This window comes from Dryobates pubescens, chromosome 29 (assembly GCF_014839835.1).
Source record: "Dryobates pubescens isolate bDryPub1 chromosome 29, bDryPub1.pri, whole genome shotgun sequence".
Taxonomy (NCBI): domain Eukaryota; kingdom Metazoa; phylum Chordata; class Aves; order Piciformes; family Picidae; genus Dryobates; species Dryobates pubescens.
The window spans coordinates 9607123-9631522 of record NC_071640.1 but is presented as its reverse complement, the minus strand read 5'-3'; the positions used below and the strand labels follow the sequence as shown (position 1 = coordinate 9631522).

At 44.8% G+C, this 24400-nt stretch overlaps 1 protein-coding gene across 1 annotated transcript in view; it reads left to right on the top strand.

Moving 5' to 3' along the window:
- PAPPA (pappalysin 1) overlaps positions 1-24400 on the top strand; it is a 205919-nt gene that overhangs the window by 7481 nt on the left and 174038 nt on the right. Inside the window, exon 2 of the mRNA XM_009907093.2 lies at positions 21375-22443. Coding sequence (XP_009905395.2) covers positions 21375-22443 — 1069 coding nt within the window. The remainder of the gene's footprint in view (positions 1-21374; positions 22444-24400) is intronic.

Sequence of the window (24400 nt, the reverse complement as noted above, 5' to 3'; positions counted from 1 at the left end):
CCACAGATAGCCTGTTTTGATTAATTTCCTTTTTTCCTGAGAAAAATATTTTATCAAACATTTCCCACCCTCCTCTGATCTTGGGCTGCGTGGCAGTTCCTGCAGCCCATAGCAGCGAGAATGAATGCACTCACTTTATTGCAGTTTTCCTCTTCAAGTCCTGTATTCCACATTATTCTGAGAACAGAATAGAGTAGAGTAGAATAGAATAGGAATAGACTGGACTAGACTAGACTAGAATAGAATACAATAGAAATAGAATTAGAATAGAATTAACCAGGTTGGAAAAGACCTTTGAGATCATCAAGTCCAACCTATCATCCAACACCATCTGATCAACTAAACCATGGTACCAAGTGGCCCATCCAGTCTCTCCCTCCAGTGATGGTGACTCCAACCACTCCAACCCTGGGCAGCCCATTCCAATGGCTAATCACTCTTTGTATGAAGAACTTCTTCTTAATATCCAGCCTAAAGCTCCCCTGGTGCAGCTTGAGACTGTGTCCTCTTGTTCTGGTGCTGGTTGCCTGGGAGAAGAGACCAACCCCCACCTGGCTACAACCTCCCTTCAGGTAGTTGTAGACAGCAATAAGGTCTCCCCTGAGCCTCCTTTTCTCCAGGCTAAGCAACCCCAACCCCCTCAGCTTCTCCTCACAGGGCTGTGCTCGAAATACCTCCCCAGCTTTGTTGCCCTTCTCTGGACACATTCAAGTGTTTCAATGTCCTTCTTAAATCGAGGGGCCCAGAACTGGACACAGTAATATGTCAGGAAAGTCTTGTTTGGTCAGAACCCTCCACATTTTGCCTTCAGCTCTATCAGCTAGTCTCATATATTTTTCTTCATTTCACCTCCTCTCCATGTGATCAGTATCTATGACTCTTTGTATATCAACTATGCAAAATAAGTTGGAATTTTCTATTTCCTGGGTTCTGGGTGTTTGCTTCACACATTGTTCTGGGCACAGATGACCGTGTTGTACTTTTTGTTTGTTTATTTTCCCCAAAATAAGACTTCTAAAACCGAAGGCGTACCTTTCTTCTGACTTTGCACTTACATTGCTCCATGGGCATTTCCCTGCCTTGGGGTAGCTGACATCTGGATATGATTCTTAGTTTTATTTCACTTGTCTGTGGAGGAAAAATGCCCATTGCTATTTTCTGCTTGTCCCTACATTTCTCTCCATTTTCTCTGGTGTGAGCATGCATGCACATACACACAATTTCCAAAGCACCTTTGATTTTTTTTTTTCCCCCAGATCAATAAAGCATTTAAACTGCAATGATCAAGGAAGAGCAGCTTGTTTATTTCTCCACATATTCCAACACAAGTGGCAGATCTTTTAAACTGCTTTGATTTGATGTTAGTGCCTTTTATAAAGTTTACTCTCCCCAAAGCCATCCATGAAGTGAAAGAACTCATCTTGTACGTGCACTCTTCCATGAAGTCCAAGTACAAAGGACATGAGCAGAATTCAAAAAGGCAAATTAAAAGAGAACAAGAGTGAGGAGCTTATCCCAGAATTTTGCTTTCTGCTAACCTTGTTCCTAGTGACCAGTACAACCAGTACCAAGTGAGGGTGCAGTATGTATGAGAGTTAAAACTGTGACCAAACAAGAATACAAGGCAGATTATCCCTTGTGAGAACAGGGCTGCATTCAGGATGTTAGCTCTATGCAGGCAGCGTGGATTTGATCCTAAGCCTGCTCAAGATCATGAAAAATTACCATTGACTGTGACTGACTCTGTTTTGGGCTATGATTTTCAGTGAGCCTTTTGCATCCCTCCTCCACAGGCTTGCACCCATCCATGATCTTTGCTGTAACATCCCTTACTTTGCTGTCCTTTCTTGCTTTGGATAGAAGAGAAGACGGATTGCAAGGCCCTAATGTCAGAGAAGTTGGCCAGGGGAAGGAGACAAGTTTATTTTAGTTGTTTTTGCTATACTTCAAATCTTACTTTGGCCTCTGCCTCTTTAACCTTTCTCTTCTTTTTATGTTGGAGATATTTATTGTTGCTTTTGGTTTAGGGTGGGTGGGTTTTTGTTGTTGCTTTGTGTTTTGGGTTTTTTTCCTTGCTGTTAAAGAGAGCACAAAACACAGTTCTCTGGTTTGTTGAATGATGTAAGTGTGTAACTTGTCTGTGCAATCTCTCCACCCTCTCTTATCACCACCATAGTCTTGGTTCTTTCTCTCCTATCTGGTGTCCTTGATTCCCCTATCTTTCTCTTCTTCCTGCTCCACACGGTTGCTGGCTTCCTCCTCCCCTCAAGCGTGTGCCATGGATAACCCTGTGCTCTCTGTAGCTCTTCATATTCTTTTGCCACGGGAGGGTGGCAGCCTCTCCTTGCTGGCCAAGAGTGGTCACCAGCTTGGTGGCTTCAGCCAACTGGTGCTGACAGTGCTGTGGGAGCAGAGGGTAAGCAGGCTGTGTGTTTGTGTGCTCAGTCAGGCATATGCTCATGCATATTTTCCGGGAACTATTGATACTGTTCTGTTTAATATCCATCCTGGCGGTACACAAACAAGAACGAGAGTTTGTTCTCACAAAGAGGGAGTGAGGGTGAAGTGAAACTGAGAAGCAGCTGGAACTAGCCTGTGAGGCAGCATGAGAGATACGATACCAGCTCATGAAAGCAAAAGAATCACTGTGTTCAAGAAGACCACTCTGTTGTTTGCTGATCAGCTCCCAGGGGCTGGTGGGCTTTCCTTGAGGCTTCCTTTTGAGTGATACTTAGGGTTCTTGTAGCTCTTATCCTTCCTCCACCCTCCTGTGTTTTTCCACCTTTTCCTTATCTGATTTATTGTCTCTTTATTTCCTTTAAATCACTTTCCCATATGGATTTGTCTCCTCTGACCCATCTTCCCCTCCCTCATCTTGATTCCCAGGAGTCTTCTGTCGTCATGGAATTGGGAGAGGAGCAGTCCTGTTCCTGACACTGAGCATCAGCTGCAGGCTTCTTTTCTCCTTCATTTTCTTCCTTGCTTATTCTCTGTTGTTAGTGTTGGAAGCATATTCACGAAGATCATCCATTGGATTGAGGAAAGAGATCTTATCACCATTGTTTTGTTTGTTTTATTTAAGACAGGGAAAGAAATGGAAAGTAAAGGCCTTCACTGTTAGCAGTGTGACTTAGTCTTCAGTACAGGGGTTTGTGTCCTGTGCTAACATATCCTACTGCTGTTATTTTCGTTCATCACTGCAGTAAGGCTGCGGTTTTGTAGTCCTGATAACTGCTCCAAAACATCCTGCTGATAGTGGTGATAAGTTCCTCAGGCATGAGAGAACACTGCCCTTAAAATCAGGGAAACTGAGGAATGGGGGAATGCTCCAATTTGTCCAGCATGTGGTAGTGGCTGGTGACAGAGTCAGAAACACAGCCTGGCAGGTTTGACCTTTTGTTAAACAACTTCTTAGGCATGATGACTGTTGTTCCTCAGCCTGGGCTGTTCTCCAAGTGGAGTCAACACACCTGAATTCATTTAGGATGTGTTCCTCATAGCCACTGGTGGTTTTTTACTGGGTAGTTGCTGTGCTGAGCTAATGGTGGTGATGGAGTCTTCTACCTGATGTCACACTGGGAAGCACAAGGGATGGGTTGAAGGCAGTTGGCATTTGTGACACAAGCTCTTTGGAGATGGCAGAAAATCAGATGGCCTGGAGTCTGACCCAGACACGTAGGTGATGCTTGAGTCAGCATGAATTATTTTATTTCTCAAATGGAACAGCATATACAGCCCACAATGGGAGAGGAAAGCAAATATCACCAAAGCCCTGCAGTTCAGAGTACTCTTATTTCAGCTGGAACACTTTGATATTCTTGGTACATCTGCATATTGATTGATATATTGACTTGCTGAAACAGCTTATAAAATATGTAAGGTGAAACTGCTTGTCTTCCTAGGAAATGCTGGAAATCTCTCTAGATACCTCAGGTTATTGATTAAGGGCAAGAGCAACTCGTTTACATCATAGTTAAATACAGACCAGGTGAGAGGCTGCAGAAGGGGCTTTGCACACAGCATGTTAGTGCCCAAGACTGTTTTTCGGAGGGGTCATCATCTAGTGCATGCCCTCATGGCCAAAGGGCCAACCTTTCTGTCAAGAGGGGCAAAAGGGAGGCTGTGCATCATACAATCCATGTGATTTTGTTCAGAATTCAGCAGCACCCATGCTTGTGAAGTCTGAGGTGCTAAGGTTGAATTCTGGAGCTTGCATTACTACTGTCTTACATTGCATCTGCCTTCTGCGTAAAGAGAGCATCCTCTCTGAGGTCAAAACAGCACCTTTCACCAGGGATAATTTAATGGGAATTATTTTCAGCATAAACTGGACAAGAATTGGAAGCCTCCTGTGCCGTAGCTCATGAATGGAGATGTTCAGGGAGAAAAGGAGTACTGGGAGAAGAGGCAAATGTTAACTAAATGCATTACGCACACTATTTTGAAATTATTTTGGCAGAGGAAAGGGCGAGCAGCAGAAGCCAGATTCTGCTGTTGAACACACCAATGTAAACCTAGGGTAATTCCTTTGGAGAGGAAATCAGGGGGGCTGCTGCAGACCCGTCAATGTGGCGAATCTGGGGCAGACCCAGGGTGCATGCAATGGGGAAAATGAACAACCCGAGAAGTGGATGTCATGGAGAACCACCTCCAACCACCGTCACCGCTGTTGATGCTTTCATTTGGGTGTGTAGTGGTTATGGTGATGCAGTGGGAAACATTTGTACAGTGTGGGGCTGTTTTTACTTTTTGGAGCATTTTCTGCATATGCCTATCTTAGTCCCTCCAGACTGTTAAGTTAGGCCATATCCCAGTTTTACAGTGAGCCCTTTGTGTTTCCGGCAACAAACACTTCTGAACTCGACTCTTCAGTCTTGTGGCTCTAAACTTCTTCACCTCCTCCCATACTGTCCCATCTCCAGCAATAATATTCCCTCCTCTGTTTATAAACAAACACCCTCAGAGGAAGTTCACAGGAAGAAAAGTTAGTTAATGAAAATGAGCCATGAACTCAAGTCCAGGCTGTGGGTTAGAGCCAGCAGGGTTGCTGGATGTTTCCTGCTCTGCATCTGCTTGTAAGAGTTTCTTTGATGAGATGTTTCCCTGTCTAACTGTGCATCTTTCTTTTCCCTTTGTCACAGAAAATACGAAAACAGAGGGGAAAATATTATAGTCTCACTTTGCTTTGAAATCAGTATGGACAGTATTGGGGAACCCAAGCTGACTTCAGTGAATGTGTAGAATTTCTTATTGACTCATCTCCCTCTCCCTCTCCCTCTCCCTCTCCCTCTCCCTCTCCCTCTCCCTCTCCCTCTCCCTCTCCCTCTCCCTCTCCCTCTCCCTCTCCCTCTCCCTCTCCCTCTCCCTCTCCCTCTCCCTCTCCCTCTCCCTCTCCCTCTCCCTCTCCCTCTCCCTCTCCCTCTCCCTCTCCCTCTCCCTCTCCCTCTCCCTCTCCCTCTCCCTCTCCCTCTCCCTCTCCCTCTCCCTCTCCCTCTCCTCTTTTTTTTTGGCACTAACATTTAGATTAGGTCTCCTGGCAAAACTGTTGCTCCTGAGTTCCTCAAAGGCTGTGAAAGGATTGTCCTATTGTAGCCTGAGCACAAGGCTGATCTGGTGTTGCATATCGCTCTCATAGAACCACCAGCTTAAGGAAGTAGGAATGAGCAGGACCCAAGGAAGTAGATAACATAAGACCGTGTACTCAACTATCAGCTCTGGAGCAAGGAGCACATGGGCATGGTAATGGTGCTATCAACTGGAAAACAGAAGGCTTTAACTTATTCCAGGGATTCCCCCAAACCCCTTATAGCCAAGGGAGAACCCAGGGAAAAGTCAATTTTCTTGTGACTGCTCCTGGGGTGCACTGCATTTTGGTGGTCACAAATGGGAGATGAGGGTATTATGTGTTTGTTTCTTTCCAGGAGATGCTGGGATCCTCCAAAAAGACTTTTTGGCTACTTGGAATGCATGGGCAAATCATCCAATGAAGGAAAGTTTCAACAGTGAGGGATAAAACATTGGTCAGGGCTGTGGTTCCTCACTTGTGTGGAGGAGTGGTATCAGTGCAGTGCTTGTGACACCATCTCAGGCTCCCACTCTTGCATAAGCAGTCTTTGGAAACTGGGAGTATGGGAGTTTTTGCAGATATAAAAGAAGTGGAAGTTGTGGTCCAGCTTTTAGTTCTAAAAGCCTTGAAGATTCAGATGTATTACAAAAGGTCTCCGGTGCTGGCAGAATTACCTTAAAATGTGATGGTTTAAATTAGTCTTATCTGTTGCTTTTTGTGGAAAGAGCAATTTCTCTCATTGTACAAATATTTTCTGTTGTGTAATTAATAGCCTTGTCTGTCAGGTTATCCCAGTGTGGTCTCTCCACCTCCCACCCCAACAGGGGAGGAAGACAATCAGAAATGAGCGTTTCGTATTCCAGTGTGGACAGAGTTTATCAGCTGTTGCACCATCCCTTTGCCTGTGAGCAGATTAAATAAAGAAGGGGGTGGAGGGGGTGGTGATGGTGGACCTGATAATGGTGAGCTTCCTCCAAGAATTCCGGAATAACTATCAGCAGTTTCTCCAAGGAGGAAGGTTGAGCGATTCATTCTTGCCCTTTGAAGAGCTCTGAATTAATGAAGAGCAGAGTATCTTCTGCTCTTTGCGGTGGGAGAGACTGGAATTCCCCAAAGCCCTCTTGCTAGAGATGGTTTAATCAAACAGACTGTTTACATTCTGTGTCTCACCAGAGGCAATGCTCAGACAGGGGTGGTCTTCAACTATATGCTGGAATACCAGGGGTTTATTTTATTTTGCTTTAAACATCAGCATACCACCAGTTTTACTGTGACATGGCCAGATCCAAACACCTGCAGGCTCCTTGGAGCTGGCCAGAGAGGGAAGCAACAGCAGCTGCATCTCTCAGAGAGAAAACGATGCTGTGAGGGGTCTATGTTTCTCTTCCAAAGGTTTCTGCAGTGTTGGGATTTGGCAGCAAAGGTGGGACAGGAGCACATGATTATAGAGGAAGACACCTTGCAGTGGTAAGAAGCTGAGCACTGGACCATACTCTGTCTCCAGTGCAGATAGCAGAGAAGCCAAGGGCCTTTCTGCCCCAGCTCTGCATTTTGTCTCATGCTGTGAAAACCAAACTGTTTTGGTGAACAGATTTTAGTGCTCTAGTACTTAAGAAGGTGAGTTTTATGATTCGGCTTGACAGGGTGCTGGACCATCTCATTTGAACTATACTGTTACCTAGAAATATTAGACCAGATGATGCCTGGGGTCTCTTCCAAACTGACATTCTGTGAGGTGAGCTGTGAGTGATGTATTTCAAGCGAGAGAAGGAAGAAGGATGAACATCTCTTGCACCTATATCAAGAAACCAACACTTTATGGCACAACTATGTGTCTGAAATGGGCCAAAAACCTTGACTCAGGATCTAAACTTGTGTTAGAATGGAATGGAATGGAATGGAATGGAATGGAATGGAATGGAATGGAATGGAATGGAATGGAATGGAATGGAATGGAATAGTAGAATAGAATAGAATAGAATAGAATAGAATAGAATAGAATAGAATAGAATAGAATAGAATAGAATAGAATAGAATAGGAATAGGAATAGAATAGGAATAGAATAGAATGGAATAGGAATAGGAATAGGAATAGGAATAGGAATAGGAATAGGAATAGGAATAGGAATAGAATTAACCAGGTTGGAAAAGACCTTTGAGATCATCAAGTACAACCTATTCAGATAGATCTATTCAGATAGTATCCAACCTGTTCAGATAGATCTTTTTAACACACACACACCCCCACACACACTTTGGTATCTTCTGGAAGTGATGTATTTCCGCTCCCCATGCACAGGATCTTCTGTGCCTCACTGAGGAGGATGCACGTAAGTAGGCAATGTGGCCAGCATTCTTCCAAACCTAAGCAATCCAACCAGCTGTTCAGCAGGGATGTTATTTATTGAGGGCTGTCAATGTGTTCAACACATGGTGTCCTTTGCACTGAGGAACCCGCAGCCTGGCTTTTATGGGGTTTCTCTGACACTTGTCAAACGCTGGTGACAGGGCAAAGCTTGACGAGGCACACGTTTTATGTGAAAATTATTATAGGAGGGCATTGCAACAAGATGTTCTGCAAGGGAAGGAAAGAGAGACTAGTTGTCAGAGTAGAAAACAGCCAGTTGCAAAGGGTAGAGGTTTCTTTTTGGCTGGTGGTTTGGGAAGAGAAGAGAGATTTCTGTCAATGATGAATTGGATGCTTTGGGAGAGAGAAAGGGTGTTTGTTTCAGCAGTGATGAAAGTGCTGTGTGAGGGAGAAGCAAGCTCCCTCTTCTGATAACACAAGCTGCTTATTTTGTGGCATAGTGGTTGAAGGTGCAAAGGTGGCTCTGGGATTTTTGTTCCTGCTTTGCAGTTGCTTTGAGGTGCCCTCGGCTCTGTCCTTTCCCTTTGTGAAGGTGGAATAATGGTTCTCGGCAGCCCTTAGAGAGATGCTGTTTGTAAGGATGAGGTAATATCATCAGAGCAATGCTTTGATCATGTCTGATGCTGTAAATGGCAAATGCCATGCCATTGTACCAAAAAGAGCTGCTCAGCCCAGCAGTTCTCTTGACCAGGGTCGTGCTAGGTCCCTGCTGCACTGTGCTGCTCTGAAGACAAGTTGTGGAATGCCAAAGAGACAAAAAGACAGAGGCATATCTCGCCAATCTCCTACTTATCTATTTGTCCCATCTTTTTTCTCTTGACTTGTGTAAGCTCGTATTCATGAGCAGCACAGGTATTTATTTTCCCCTACTGAAAAACAGAGCTATTGCCTGAACAGTGTCACTCTGGCCACATTCCCTCCTATTCAGCACAATGCGATCTTGGCTCTTTACTAGTTAATATTTGCTGTCAACAACCTGCAAGAAAACATAAAATCAGTGCTGCTAAAATTTGCAGATGTTGCAGAGCTCAGGGAGTGGTAAACAATGACCAAAACAGGACTCTCATTTGGGTGTTTTCAGAAACTGAGAACATGCAAACAGTATGCATTAAAGCCAGATGTGAAGTCACACATATAGAAAGATGGGCTGCGTGTCATATGTAAAGGGGTAGGTGGTGGGGGGAGGGTCTTTCACCTGGAAGCTAAATGTGTAGGAGTAACTGCCTGGTGGAAGAGATAACGCACGCCGATGTGATGCTGTGGCCAAAGGTTCAGAGTCATCCTTGGCTATGTAAACAAGGCAGCAGTGAGGCGGGTTGGGGAGTTGTGCTGTCCCTGCATTGACACGGGTGTAGCTGCTGCTGAAGTGCTTGTCCTGTTCTGGTGTCCAGAGTTTAAGAAGGATGTTGCGTGAAAGAGGATTTGGAGGGGGGGGTGGGGGTGGAAAATTAACAATGACAACAATTATATGATTTGTAGCAAGTCTTCTGAAGTGCTTGATTCAAAGAGGATTAAGAGGTGACTTGATCAACATGATCTTTAAGTATATGTTTGAGGCATATTAATCTGATAATTCGAGGTTGGAAATCTAATAATAGATGATAAGGGTAAATCCAATGGATGCATATGGAGACTAAGCAGCTTCAGAACAGAGAGAAAATGCAGGAGTTTAGCCCTGAGAGTTGTCAGTCACTGAAATACCTTTCTGAGTAGAATGGTGGAATATCTGTCACCAGAAATTAAAATGCAGTGGTTTTTTCCAAATTACAAGTTCTTCAAAGAGGAGTAGTTCAGTCCTTACCCATGCTGTGTCTGCATGCTTCTAACATCAGATTGTTCTGGGGTTCTCAGCTGTTAATGCAAATAATTACTGACACTAACAGTAAAGCACAGGTAGCAGGAGGATGCTAATTTCCTTTGATTTTTCCAGTATTTTGAAGGATTCTTCTTGACACTGGCAGGATATTTCTAGCTCCTTGTAGGGTCCCCTGAACATCATTGTGGGGATGTCACTTGATACACTGTAGTGATACACCTTTATATGCTGCTTAGATATTGTTAGCTTGAACCAGAATGGTGTGCTGAGCAACACCTATGCTTTTCCCCTTAACAACAGTCCAGTGTGTTCAGCTCACAGAATCACAGAATGTTCGGGGCTGGAAGGAACCTTGAGGGATCATCTAATGCAACCCCCTGCCAAAGTGGGATCACCTGTACCAGGTCACAGGAGACAAACAAGAAAACAAGACCGAAATCTTTTCTCATTGAAGCTAGTAAAAGTTTTAATGTTGACTTCAATCAAGCCATGAATTTACTTGCAGATTGCAAACTTTGAGGAGCAAAATCAGGGTTTCTCTCTATAAGCTGGATTATTGGCAGTGTCAGGACTGTGGAGCTATCAGAGCAGACATTCATTAAAAGCAAAGATGTGGATGAGACAGTGGAGAATAAGCTTGGGGTGACTTTTGCCTCCTTGCTGGGTAGTGGGTCTCAACCTTAGGGCAGAGGATCAGTCCTAGAAGGGTGTGTAGGCTGCATGGTGAAATGACCTACTCCTGTGACTTTGGCCAAGTTGCAAACAGAAAATATAGACCAAAGAGCTGTCGAAGGTAATTAGCATTCTGAGACAGGATTTTGTTTCATTTGAGTCATCCCCAGCTAGAGACTGTTCCTCAAAATGCAAATTTAAGCCAAGTGCTCAAAATGCCCCAGTCTGCTCCCTCAAACCCATGTGCAGATGTGTGCCTGGGCCTGTGCACAGAGCAGGCAGTACATGTGCTTGCTGTTTTGTTAGTCTTCACTTCTTTGGTTCCAAATTTAACCAGAAGTGGAAGGGCTGAAATAACACAAGAAAGGTTGGACATACGATATTTCCTGCTGCTCAGCTAAACACAAGAATTGCCAAAAATTTTCCAAGGTAGCTTGTTTCTTTTACATTTTTCTCCCAGTTCTGCCGACTTGAGAAGGTCAATTACTTCTGAGAAGCATTTGACTTTGGCAACGCTTATGGAAAGCGAAGTAGAATTATGACCTTTTGGAGGCTTGCCCATCGCTGTCCCATCTTGTCCTTTAAGAACTAGAGGCTGAATTTGCAGGTAAAGCCTCCAGTTTAATAGGTGTGAATTTGTTTCTGGGCACTTCTAAGCCATCATGAGTACCTGCCTGAGGATTGTCTTTTAAATGCCTATTAATTTGTGCTCGCAGATCAAGCGATCGCTGATACTTGCCGAGCAGAAACACAGGCTCAGGTATTTCCAGGAGGAAAATCATACCAAAACAAATGAAATTGGATTCAAACCGAGCAGAAAAATAGAGCTCTAAAATTATATACTTCTGGTTAGTATGTGGTGTCTCCAGCCTATCAGGAATGCATACTCTAATAGCTATATCATGTTAGAGAGGCAGGGTGGTTTTGTTTTTTTTCAGCAGGATGTTTCCTAGAAAGCAGAAATATCTCTGTGGTTTGTGCATGGGTTTGGAACTTGTATGCAAGTATGGAGCAGGGAATTTGAGGCATGAAATAGTCATGATTAGAGAGAGCCCAGATCCCTTTCAAAGAGACAGCAGAAAACAGGCAGGATCAGCTCCCTCCCGCCTGCTGTTGCTGCGTGCTGGTCCTTGCATCCATGGGAGATGGTTCTTTTAAGGTTGGTGAGCTCCTTGGTTGTTTCTGTCAGTACAGGAAAGATGCAGTCATATGGGAAAGCCAGATGCAATGAGATATTTGAGTCTGGATAAGATCTGAGATATTTTTACAATAAGATACTTAATTCTCACCGAGGCCAAGACCTTGCATGGTATAAATCAGTGTAAATGTACTGGAACTGCTCAGTTTTGCACTCACAAAGTATCTGCCCAGGAATGTTCTCAAAATCCAATTAAATAACTAGAACTGTTTCATGTGGAAATGCCCCTCAATTACAAAGACAAGCCTAAGCTATCATGATGTGATTTTTACAGTCTCCTCGCAGGGTGCCCTAGTTTGCATTCATGGAATTTTTTGGTTTTGTTTTGTTTTTGTAATAATGTGGATGTTGGCCATCTGTCTGATCCTGGAAAGGTTGTAAGGTTGTCCCTGCTCCCCAGGTCCTCTTCCCACTCCCTCATTGATCATAATGTTTGATTTAGGTGCCACTAGATTTCCTCCTTTGTTCTCTAGCCCTAACCTACCTCCCCCCACAACCACACATGCATTGTGCAATGGTGTAAAAGCTCTTTTCTCTGCAGCTGGGAGTAGTAACTGCTCAGCTGGTTCCAGTGCTGCCCTAAAGCTGCTGTAAAGGTCAGAGACAAGGGAATTCTAAAAAGCAAAACAAGCAGTGTTGTTGTCCCCCCTTCAATTCTGGCTATGTATTTTGATCAGCACTATAAGCAATCTCAAGCGTAGACCTCCATTTCTTGCTGCTCCGTGTTTCTGGCCATGGAGGGGGTTCCGTAGGGCAGCATCCTGGGCAATGTTCCAGTAGACTGGGGGCTTGGCTGCTCTGCAGCTGATTGACTTGCAGTGCTTGTCAGGCACAAAGCACATTGTGAAAGGAAATGCCATATTGAACTCCCAGTGAGCTGATGGGTATTGTGCACGGTCATCTGACGGCACAGATGTGCCCCTAATAATCCTTCCAGGAGAACCTTTCCTCCTGGGATGCTCTGGCCATCTGATCTGCTCTGAGTATGCTGACCTATCTTGACCCAGTTTATGATCAATTCTCTCTCTGCTATTTTCTAAAAGAAGCCCAGAAAGGCCACTTTATCATTTAGGTTTCCTGGAGGTTGTGCTACGTACGTGTCTTTTCCTTCCATAGCAGATACTCTGTGTTTACTCTCAACTCTTGCAAACAAGAGAAAAGCCACTCCATGTTAGCATGCACAAGAGTCAATTTCTCTGTAGAACTTTGATAGCTAATCAGTATTTGACTAATAGTGTGGGAAGGAGGAGGAGGAGGAGGAGATGTGGCAGCAGAGGTAATGTATGTTCCACCAAGCACATTGCTGGGCACATTCATCTATGCATGCAGAGCAACCCTTCTGCTGCTCTGCCACTGGATTTATGGCCCTTTTTTTTGCAGGTTTGTGTGCTTCCCATTTTGTGTGTGTTTTGCAGGTGTCTGTGGAAGATGGATGATTTTCATGTGTGCCTCTTGATACGTACCTCTGTGTTTTACAGCATCTGCTTCCAAAGCGAGAAGGCTGTTCAGTGGTGGGTTTCTCTGAAGGTGAATACCTGCCTCAGCTACAATGGGATGGTTAATCCATAACCTGGTTCTGCTGATCAGCCAGCATAGATAAGATTGGAAGTAGAGAGATGTGTTAAGGTCCCTTTGAGCCAAACCAACAAAGTTATTGAGGTTTTTCCATTCTCTTGATTTGAAGGATGTCTGCGCTTTCATAAATGCTAAACTCAGTGGGACACACTAGAATGTCTACAACTGGCAACCCCCAACCTGAGTATTTGTCTGAATCAAGCCTGAATCCAAGCCTCCCATATTTGTGACATACAGCAGTGATTCTCTGAAGGAACATGCTAATGACTGCAGGGTTTATGACTTTGTAGTTTCCAGAGGAAGCCTGCCTGGACTATCTCCCTATGTCTGCATGTGTTATGATTCTCTCTGATAAGATGGACACACACTGACTTTCCAAGCCTCACCCAAAAATACTCACTTGCTTTTGAGAACAAGGCAGGAGATAATTTGTAGATATTAGACAATCCTTACCCTTGTTCTCTGGAATGTTCCCATGGTCCCAGACTTTATAGAAGGGACTGAAGTTTGACCCTTGTGAAGGATGTGCTTTTCGCTATCCAACTAAAAGCCCACCTAAACCTAGTTATTAGATCATAAACAGCCAGTCTGTTAACCAAGTACCAGTCTCCACTGGTTCTGCAGCTTTATTGTGAAATGCTTGGGGAGATCTAGATAAGAAGCCAACCTTCCCACTAATACTTGTTTACACTGATACTTAGACAAAGGAGCCCTTGCAAAAGCCAATACCCGGTCTATGGATGACCCTGCTACAATACTGCAAGGACTGAAGCTCACTGCTCTGTACCATCTGCTTATGCAGTGTTGGGTGTTCACTTGCACCTCAAAATCCTCACAATCTAATAATTTCTTGCTAACCCCAGCCTAGCAGGTCTTTTTGCAGTAAGCTCTTATATGCTGTTAGTTGGTATATTCATACAATAGGCTCAGTGAAGTATCACTAATATGATTGTCCATGCCAGTGGCTGCTCTGTTACAGCCTACATGATTTTGTTATCAGAAGGGAAGGATTTATGTAATGTTCATAACTAACCAGCCACTACAAATTCATGTTTTCCTGTTTCTGCTGTTCTCACCTCCCTGTTTTCTGACTCCAAGGTATCTTTTGAGCCTGTGAGTGACTGGGAAATTGAGAAACAGTACAGTATATATGTTTCATTTAATGCTTAATGGCAATGATATACAGATTTTGATACTGCCAAGAGCCTTGGGCCAAATTCTCAACATTAAGTAGGCATAGCTGTACTAGGCTCTGTATCTCTACATGAAGATCATGTTTTCCATGTCAAAACAAAACAACTCTGTCCTGTCTCAGATCTGAGCCCACTAACATAGCTTGTAAATGATAATATCTGGTGTGAATTCAGCTATATTGATAGCAGCAGCAAGCATTCCCTTTTTGCTTTCTTAAGTAGTACATTGCCACCTGAGCAAGTCTCAGGTGGTTTCCTCTGAGCCACTCCTCGTCTCAAGGGGTGACCTCAGGAGGCCTCTTATAACGGTGCTGGAAATGGTATAGACAGAGATGTTGCCTTAAGTACTCTGAACTTTGAATTATTTAACTATTGTGGAAGGAAGTGGGGGCTGGGAGAAGCACGGCAAAGGAAAGGAGAGATTATTTCTTCCCTTTGTAAAACTATATTGGGTTCAACGTCATAGCATGAAATATCCAGTGCAGAACTCAAGAACTGCTCCAGTGGATCTTCGCTGACTTATCCAATTGCGTGGAACATGGGGATACTTAACCCAAATCTGTCGGGTTTAATTATTTTCCTCTGGACAGATAAAAGCTTTCTATAGGTTCCTGTAGAATATTTGCTCTTTCAAGCGTTCCTCTGTGCTTTGATACTAAACGATTAAAGCACGCTAAAGAAAAAAACAGCCCCAACCTTTAGCTCCCTGTTCTTGGGCCCCCTGACTGCAGCTTTGATTGTTGACCTAAATTCCCCTTTCATAACTGAGTCCTGTCACCTCTGGTTGGAGTCTCCCAGCAAAACAGGCATGGCCAACTTTCAGAAGTGCAGGGCACTGTTTGCCGTTCTGCCTTGCACGGCTGTGACGGGCTACACAGCACACCTGATGTGTTCAAAGTCAAACTGACCTCTTTCTTCCCCTTCCCCCAGCCTCACGCTTCTGGAAAGGAAAGCACAACAAGGCTTTTTTTTTTCCTTTTTTTTCTTTTTTTCCCTTTTTGCTTCCCGTTGCTCAGCAAAGTGAGGAAACTTTCTTCCTGGAGAATTCAATTCGTAGGTAATTCTACGTCTGGGCTGACTAGCGGGAAGGTTGCTGTGAGCAAAACGTGAGCAGCAGCACTGAAGGGAGGGAAGGAGGGAGGACTGGGGTCTGTTATTGATAATATTAAAGTGGATTACCGCAGCTCACAGGGGCTACTTCAGCCTCTCCCCTTTCAAACTCTGCCCACAGCGCTACTGATGACTCCAGCAGCTACAGCCTCTAGCTGTGAGTTCCTGTTTCTCTGTGGCTGCCGCTGATAAACATCTGCTCCAGTCTCAGCCTCACAAGTGTGGCTACAGGAGGGCCTCCTGTCCTCACCCAGGACTTTCTTCCACAAGCTCAGCAGCTGATGCTAGACGCTGGGCTCCTGCTGCCAAATCCTGTCAGGCACACAGGATTCATGCCAGGACGTGGCTCTATCAAAGTCCCTAGCAAAGTCCTGAAAACAAACTGAGATATGAATCTCACTGGCTTTGGTTAGGGCCTCCTAGAAGAGAGAATGGGGACAGTTGTATACTGGAGCAGTTGTGGGTCAGTAGCCTGAGAACAAAGATTTCACATGTAAAACAATGACAGAGACTGTATTTCTGGTTTTCCATGTTTGGCTTTTGGCTTTCAGACTTTGGAGTCCAGTTTTCCAGCTTTCCCCACTAGCGATGCCTAGGAATTTGCTTTTCCTATAAGGAGCAAACATCATGGGGCCAGAGGGATCCTGGTGGGCCATCAAAGTCTGTCTCTGGCCATGCATACAGAAATGTGGCTTCTCACGGTATTCAGGCACTCCTCTAGAGTGACTCACCCCTTTGTGGGGTGGGAAGGTTACCAGTGCCTCTTACTGGAAAGCTAACTAGCACCTCTTTCTTTTTTTTTAAGGAAAGATAATGTTTTAATCCCTTGGGTTTCAGGAACAGAACAGGGGGAAAATCGCTCCGACTAAGGATTTAGAAGGGCTGTCAGTGTTCTCAGCTGTAGCTCCATCCCTTTCTAGCAACTCAGGGCAAGCAGAAGTGAGGAAAATTGTTTGCTGCTGTATGAAACTTGTACATATTTTTTTAATCTAATTGCTGTGGGGAAAACAAACATCAGTTTTATTTCACACCATTTCTTGGCACACAAACGTCAGGCACATTCGCCAGATTGTGGTTTTGCAGTCACTGGCTTGAGTCTCATTTACCATGAGGCCTCTTTACACCACTCTTGGTTTGTAAAAGGATATTAAGTAGCTAAAAATGTCCTTTACCACATTATTGTAAAGCATCCTGAGTGCTAAATGAGAATCTCCAAGCTGTATGTTTTTCATGCAAATGTTGGTTGTGGTCACAGCTGCATTTTGAAATTTGGAGTGTCAACCATTGTAAGGGGTGATTTTGCTCAAGACCAGCCTTGTTTGGGGTAAAAGAGGCCTCTTCTTGTTTAAAATGTTCTTAATTATGTCTGCAAAATAACTCACGGCCATGGAACCTTTTACTAAATTGAAATAAATTGTGAAAACAGCAAATTATTCAGTTTTCAGAAGTTCTGGCAATTATTTCACATGTCCCTCTTCCAATGGCTTTGCCCTTATTAGTTGTCATAGAAGAAGTAATAAATTCTTTTATTATGACATCCCAAGTCCCAGATGAAATTAGTTTCATTGTGCTGGGGACAAAACGGAAAAGTGACACTCCCTTAGCCGGAGGATTCTTCGTCTAAAGCCAAAAGTAAGTGAAGGATTGGGAAAGTAGGTGCAGCATACAAGCGAAAGAAGGTCATCAAGAGCTGGTACGAATTTGCAAGTTACAGGGAGTGTGGGCTTCTTGTCCCTTTACTCACTCTTTTCCTCTTAAGAATGAAACAAGCCTTGTAGCTGAAGGGCTCGCGTTCAATCCACCTTTTCATCAAGAGTTGGATGTCTGTGATAGTAAAAGTTTGAGAAAAGAATACTGTACGTGGCATATGGATTCAGTAATGACCTCTGCCCTAAACAAGAAAATGTAAGGAACTGGAATAGTAGACTGTTTTAGTTCAGCAGCTTTCAAACTGGCATGTTCAGTGGTGTCCCTATTGTCACTGGTTGTTTTTTCTCTTTCTGCTCTCCTTTGGCCCCCTGTAAACCTTGAATTGGTGGCAGCTGTTTGAGCCAAACTCAAGACACGTTGCATCACATCAGGGTTTAAATGCTCAAAGGCAAAGGAGGATTGCTACTATTCTGTAGTATTCTGACAGCAGCTCTCTCTGTTCAGCTGAGGTCAATCTCTAGCATCATGCAGCACTTCAGAGAGAGGGGGAGATGTTCTTTAATGCTGGTGAGGAGACTGAATTTCCATTCCACAATAATTTATTAGTTCTTTGGGGGAATATGTCCCACCCTGGTCAGTACAAAAAGCCAAAATCCTTGACCCTTGAAGGCTGTATGGTGGACTTCCTCAGAACTGGAGACCCCAGAGGCCTGCTGAAGGACTTCCAGCTGTCCATCCAACAGCAGGGATCTTGGATGCCTTAAGAAACAGGTGGAGCAGCTATTGCATGTGCCGTTGCCCCGTGACCTGCATGCCTTGAAATTTGGGTCACTAGGCAGCAAAAGTGGCAGGAGATGGTGGGGAGTGTGGCTAGGATGAGTTGACCTTCTGTGCTTGCAGTCAAAACAGCTGTGGGAGTCCCTGGGGTTGCCCTGGCCTTGTGTTGAAGCCCTGCAGTTTCTCAGGAAGATTTGTTGGGACTAGCCCATTTCACCATCCCTTTTTCTGCACTCACCATGCTGGCATTTCTTGGCAGGCAAAAAGCCTCCCTCTTGCAAAATGTCTGTCCAACTCTAATGGTCTTATTACAATAAGTTGAGATTTTTTTATAACTTATTTTGTAATGACATATTTGGAGGAAGGCCTCATCCTGCCAACTGTCTTCTCATTCATTGCAGTGCTATCCACCGACTATCACCAGACAATACCTATACTTGAGTCCTGTGTCCAGTTCTGGGACCCTCAGTTTAAGAAGGACATTGAGACACTTGAACATGTCCAGAGAAGGGCAAAGAATCTGGGGAGAGGCCTCGAGCACAAGCCCTACAAGGAGAGGCTGTGGGAGCTGGGATTGTTTAGCCTGGAGATGAGGAGGCTCAGGGGAGACTTTCTTGCTGTCTACAACTACCTGAAGGGTGGTTGTAGCCAGGAGGGAGTTGGTCTCTTCTCCCAGGTAACCAGCACCAGAACAAGAGGACACAGTCTCAAGCTGTGCCAGGGGAGGTTTAGGCTGAAGTTGAGGAGAAAGTTTTTCACTGAGAGAGTCATTCACTGTTGGAATGTGCTGCCCAGGGAGGTGGTGGAGTCCCCATCCCTGGAGGTGTTTAAGAGGAGATTGGACGTGGCACTTGTTGCCGTGGTTTAGTCATGAGGTCTTGGGTGACAGGTTGGACTTGATGATCTTTGAGGTCTCTTCCAACCTTGGTGATTCTGTGATTCTGTGATTTGAGATTCATAAAGATGCAGATGCTTATGGGCTCTCATGCAACGAAATGCTTTGTAAAAGTATTTATTCCATAAAGAAAAAAAAAAAGAAAAAAAACACTTTAAAACAGACTCCAGAAGGTCATTGATGGCTTTGGCTTTCATGGCATAAATTTCTGGGGTAAATATCATAGAATCAGTCAGGTTTCGAAGGGACCACAAGGATCATTTAGTTCCAACCCCCCTGCCATGGGCAGGGACACTTCACACTAGATCAGCCTGGCCAGAGCCTCATCCAGCCTGGGCTTAAAACACCTCCAGGGACAGCACCCCAACCACCTCCCTGGACAACCCGTTCCAGGGCTTCACCACTCTCATGGGGAAGAACTTCCTCCTCACCTCCAGCCTGAATCTTCCCACCTCCAGCTTCATATCCATCGCAGCAAACATATTTTTCTTTTTTTACTATATTTGTTTTTGTCCTCCCCTTGTTCTCCTCCTCTCCTTTCTTGTGATCAGAAGTAGCAGTATAAAGTAGGAGCTGGTCTCCAAAAGGTTTTGAACTGAGTGCGCCCTACAGATGAATAAACACATTACCTTCCGAACCCTGGGATCTCCCTTCCGAGGGAAACAGGAAAAGGGGGAGCTCAGAGTCCCTAGCAAAATACCAGCCTGCAGGGAAAAAAAAAAAAAAAAAAGGAGAAAAAAGAAAAAAAAAAAAAGGAGAAAAAAAGGCGGAAAAAAAAAGAAAGGGGAAAAAAGACATTTTAAAAAAGGCCTATTTCAGGTTTTTTTAACTTTCCCATCAGAAGGCTGTTCTTTACTGCGGGAGGAGGAGAAGGAAAGGGTGTGAGGAAAGTGGGGAAGGTGGGTGCTAGGAGAGGGGAGTTAAAATGCTCCTGTAACCTTTGCTCTGTCGATAGGAGACAAGACTAGGCTGTTAATGAGTGATTGTTAACAGATGGCTGTTGAGCAACTGAGTCAGAAGCAGAAGATGTTGTTTGGTTGTAGTGCTGGGAGGGTTAGGGTGCAGGGGTGAGGTAAGGGGATATTTAGTCTTTTCATGAGGACTGAGCTGTCAGAGATTTATGATTTCTCCTTTAGGCTTTTGGAAGTGGAGGCTTGGGGGAAGGATTGTTTTCTGTGCACTGATAGCAGAAAGGCCGTTTGGTGCTGAAGGCTCTAACGATTATTTTTTCCGTTGAGGTGTGTCCCTGCAGCCCTTGGCCTCTCAGAACTGAGAGATGGAAATGCATGTCGTTAACTTGCCAAACCTCATGTCTCAAGCTGAGAAGGAGTGGGCTCTTCCCACAGCTTGGAGCTGTCTGAAGACTGCTTGAGAGAGCTTTAGGTGTGGATCCACACTTTGTATGAGAGAAATCATTAGCGTCCTAATGATCCGTTCCCATAATTATATCCCTGTGGTGCACTAACTGTGTGTGAGGAGCCAGGAATCTTTCTGAATGTGTGTGTCCATCCATGCATGCTTCTTGCCCTTTCCAGCTGTGGTGCATACCTTGTTCAGTATATTCAGCATACCAGTATATACTGTTTTCCTTACTGGTTTTTACCGAGTATGAATCTGAAGGTATCTTGGACACATCCCATTCACTCTCTGTAGGATTTGCGTGCTTGTACTTACCAAGATTATTGCAGCTACTCAGTGTTTCTCAGATTGTGCAGTACTTAGATTTCATACTTATTTCCTCTCAGCGGTCAGGGGTATGAGGGAGATCAACAAGGATTACTTCTCAAGACTTTGAGAAGCTGGTGAAGGGTCTAGAGCACAAGTCTCACGAGGAACAGCTGAGGGAGATGGGGTTGTTCAGTCGGCAGAAAAGGAGGCTCAGAGAAGACCTTCTTGCTCTCTACAGCTGCCTGAAATGGGGTTGGAGCATGGTGGAGGTGTATCTCTCTTCTGAAGGACCAAGTGATAGGACAAGAGAAAACAGCCTCAAGTTGCATGAGGAGAGTTTTAGGTTGGACACAATGAACAATTTCTTCCCTAAATGGGTGATCAGGATGTGGAGTAGGCTGCCCAGAGCAGTGGTGACTGGAGGTCATTAAAAGATCATTAGATGTGGTGCTGATGGACACCATTAGGTGGTGATCTGGCAGAGTTGGCCTAGTGGTGGGACTCAATGAAGCTCTATTCCAACCAAAACAATTCCATGATTCTATGATAGTTCTTCTTTTCAACCAGTGATGTTATGGCTTCTCTGAAGGTAAGAATCAAACGTGCCCTACAGTATTTTGCTGGTAGGAATTTGCAAGAGTTTTGGTCAGGAAAGGAGAATCCCATTCGTACACACCTCTGACAAGTCTTGACCTTTACTAGCAAGCCTTGACATGACCCCTCACAATTATCCACTGGATGATTTAGTGTCCTTCCTCTACACTAACTTTCTAACAGATGTAGGTGAGTGTGTGTATATACATAGAGAGAGAGAGATTTGTACAAAGACTAAATTCTTTATTCTGTCATCCTTATTTATTCATATTTCTCTTTTGGGGGCACATAGGACTGTATGACAAATGTTCTTACACCTCCCGTGACCGAGGATGGGTCCTGGGGATTAACACCGTCAGTGACCAGGGGAATAGAGACCCCCGCTATTTCTTCTCTCTGAAGACGGACCGTGCTCGCAAAGTAACCACCATTGCAGCACATCGCAGCTACCTCCCCAACCAGTGGGTGCATCTGGCTGCCACCTACGATGGGCACCTCATGAAACTCTATGTGAATGGTGCCCAGGTGGCCACAAGTGGAGAGCAAGTGGGCAGCGTCTTCAGTCTGCTGACCTTGAAGTGTAAGGTGCTCATGGTTGGAGGAAATGCCCTGAACCAGAACTATCGGGGTTACGTAGAGCACTTCAGCCTCTGGAGGACAGCCCGGTCTCAGAAGGAGATCTTGTTGGACATGGGCCAGGCAATTCACAGGCAGGACATGCCTCTACCTCAGCTAGTTCTTCAAGACAGTTTACTGAATGTGAAAAACACCTGGTCTCCCATGAAGGATGGCAGCAGTCCTCAGAGCAAGTTCAGCTATCATCATGGCTATTTGCTGGATACCAGCCTAGAGCCTCCTCTTTGTGGCCAGACAGTCTGTGACAACACAGACGTCATTGCCAGCTACAACAAGCTCCCCAGCTTCCGCCGCAACAAAGTCGTTCGCTACCGCGTGGTAAATCTCTATGACGACAAGCACCAGAACCCCACCGTCAGCCAGCAGCAGATCGAGTTCCAGCACCAGCACCTCAATGAGGCTTTCAGCCGCTACAACATCACCTGGGAGCTGGAGGTGCTGGAGGTGAAGAACTCTTCCCTTCGCCACCGGCTCATCCTGGCCAACTGTGACATCAGCAAGATCGGGGACGAGAACTGTGACCCCGAGTGCAACCACACCTTGACTGGGTACGACGGCGGAGACTGCCGGCACGTGCGCCACGCGCTCTTCAACAAGAAGAAGCAGAATGGGGTGTGTGACATGGATTGTAACTACGAGAGGTACAACTTCGACGGTGGGGAATGCTGTAACCCGGAGATAACAGAAGTCACCAAGACATGTTTTGACCCCTACTCTCCCTACAGGTAAGCAATTTCTTTCAGCCAGCTCTTTTTGTGATCACGCTAATGAATATGGCTGTAGCTATTGATCAGCCCGCTGGCTCTTGGACCCTTGTGTTGCTGCCATTATGGGCTTTGGAGTTTGGAATTAATTTAGTTTTTGGCTCACATTACAGTTGTCCAAATGCAATCTCACTAATGGTCTCAACAGCATCTTGCCACTGAGCTGGCATTCTCCATCTAGGGTAAAGAAAAGTTAATGCTAAAGACTGAAGCAGCCAACTCTGGGAGCCCCATGAGCTGTTGGTTATGAGCAGCATATTGTGGCATTGCACAGTTTATTTTAACCACAGCCTCTCAGGAGTGGGGATTGGATATCACAGAAAGCTCAGATGTGTTTGGAGAGGGAAGAGCCCTGCAGGCATGGAACAGAACATGAATACTCTTAGGTAGGCTTTAATTCTGCAGGACTCCTTTGAAGGTAGGTAGGTTATTCTATATTCTTGATGCTATGAGTACAGCTCTCTGTAAGCGCTGCTGTAAGCTGAGTCTGTGGGTTATGAGGAGGGAGATGGGTACCAGGTCCCTGGCAGTGCCGTTACCCCCATTGAGTGGGGAATTGAAGTCTTCTGCATCCCTTTTAAGATATACAAAGATGGAGGTAACACCACTTCACTGCAAGCAGCAGGGCAGCTTTCTGTGAGTGGATGTGCCTCTAGAATCCTGAGTTCCTCAGCTACGGGTTTTCTGGTGTTATAGTTTGCATCCTGGGTTGCATCAAAAGATGTGTGGCCGTCAGATCAGATCGAGAGAGGTGATTCTGCTACTCTGGTCTGCTCCGTTGGGATTTCACCTGGATTACTGTGTCCAGCTCTGGGACCTTCAACACAGGAAGGACATGGACCTGATGGAGAGGGTATAAAGGAGAGCCACAAAGATGATAATTGGCTGGAGCACCTTTCCTACAAAGACAGGCTGAGAGAGTTGGTTTTGTGATTCTGTGATTGTTCAACCAGGAGAAGAGAAGGCTCCAGGGCGACCTTACAGTGGCCTGTAAATGAAGCAGGCCTACAAGAGAGCTGGAGAACTGTTTACAAGGGCCTCTAGTACTAGGAGAAGGGGCAATGGTTTTAAACTGGAGCAGGGTAGGTTTGGTTTGAACATTAGGAAGAAGTTCTTTACTATGAGAGTGGTGGAGCCCTGGAACAGGTTGAGCAGGGAGATGGTTGAAGCCCCGTCACTGGAGACATTCAAGGTCAGGCTTGAAGGAGCCCTGAGCAACGTGGTCTAGTTGGGGATGCCCCTACTTATTGCAGGGGTGTTGAACTAGATGACCTTTAGAGGTCCCTTCTGACCCAGTGCATTCTATGATACTGTGATTCTGTCCTTGAGTAACTTGCATCTGTTGAGTACCATGTGCCTACAATTACTCCAACTTGCTTTTGGTCATCTTCAGATAAGAGCTAGGAAGAAAGTGTTCCCTGTGGATGAATTAGAAGTATAAACACAGAGAATATGAAAGTTAAATCTGAAATCATGTTGTCTGTATCCCATGTTGTGAGGTTTTTTTAGGGCAATTCATGGGGGAAAACCTCTAGATGGTCAGAACACCCTGTGCTGTCAACACTAAAGTTCAGGTTAAAAAGGGAAGTATGAGCTGTTCTGGAGTCCCTTCCATTACAGCAATTCAGGCTATATTTGTAACTTCCCAAGTAGAGAGGAGTTTTTAAACAACATTATCAGCTCTACTGGAGCTTTAAATACACATAATTAAGCTGCAGAGAAAGGCTTCCTTTCCAGTTTATGTTTTGTTTTGGGTTTTGTTCTTTTTGTTCTTTTTTTTTTTTTTTTTTCCAACTCCAGTGAGGTTGTTTTTAAAAAAATCCTTACAGCTCAGCTTGACTCCAGTCAGTTCCCAGTGAACAAAGCTCAGATGAGGAAGGGCTTTAAATACTAATGATTGGAAATATTGAAAGGAAAA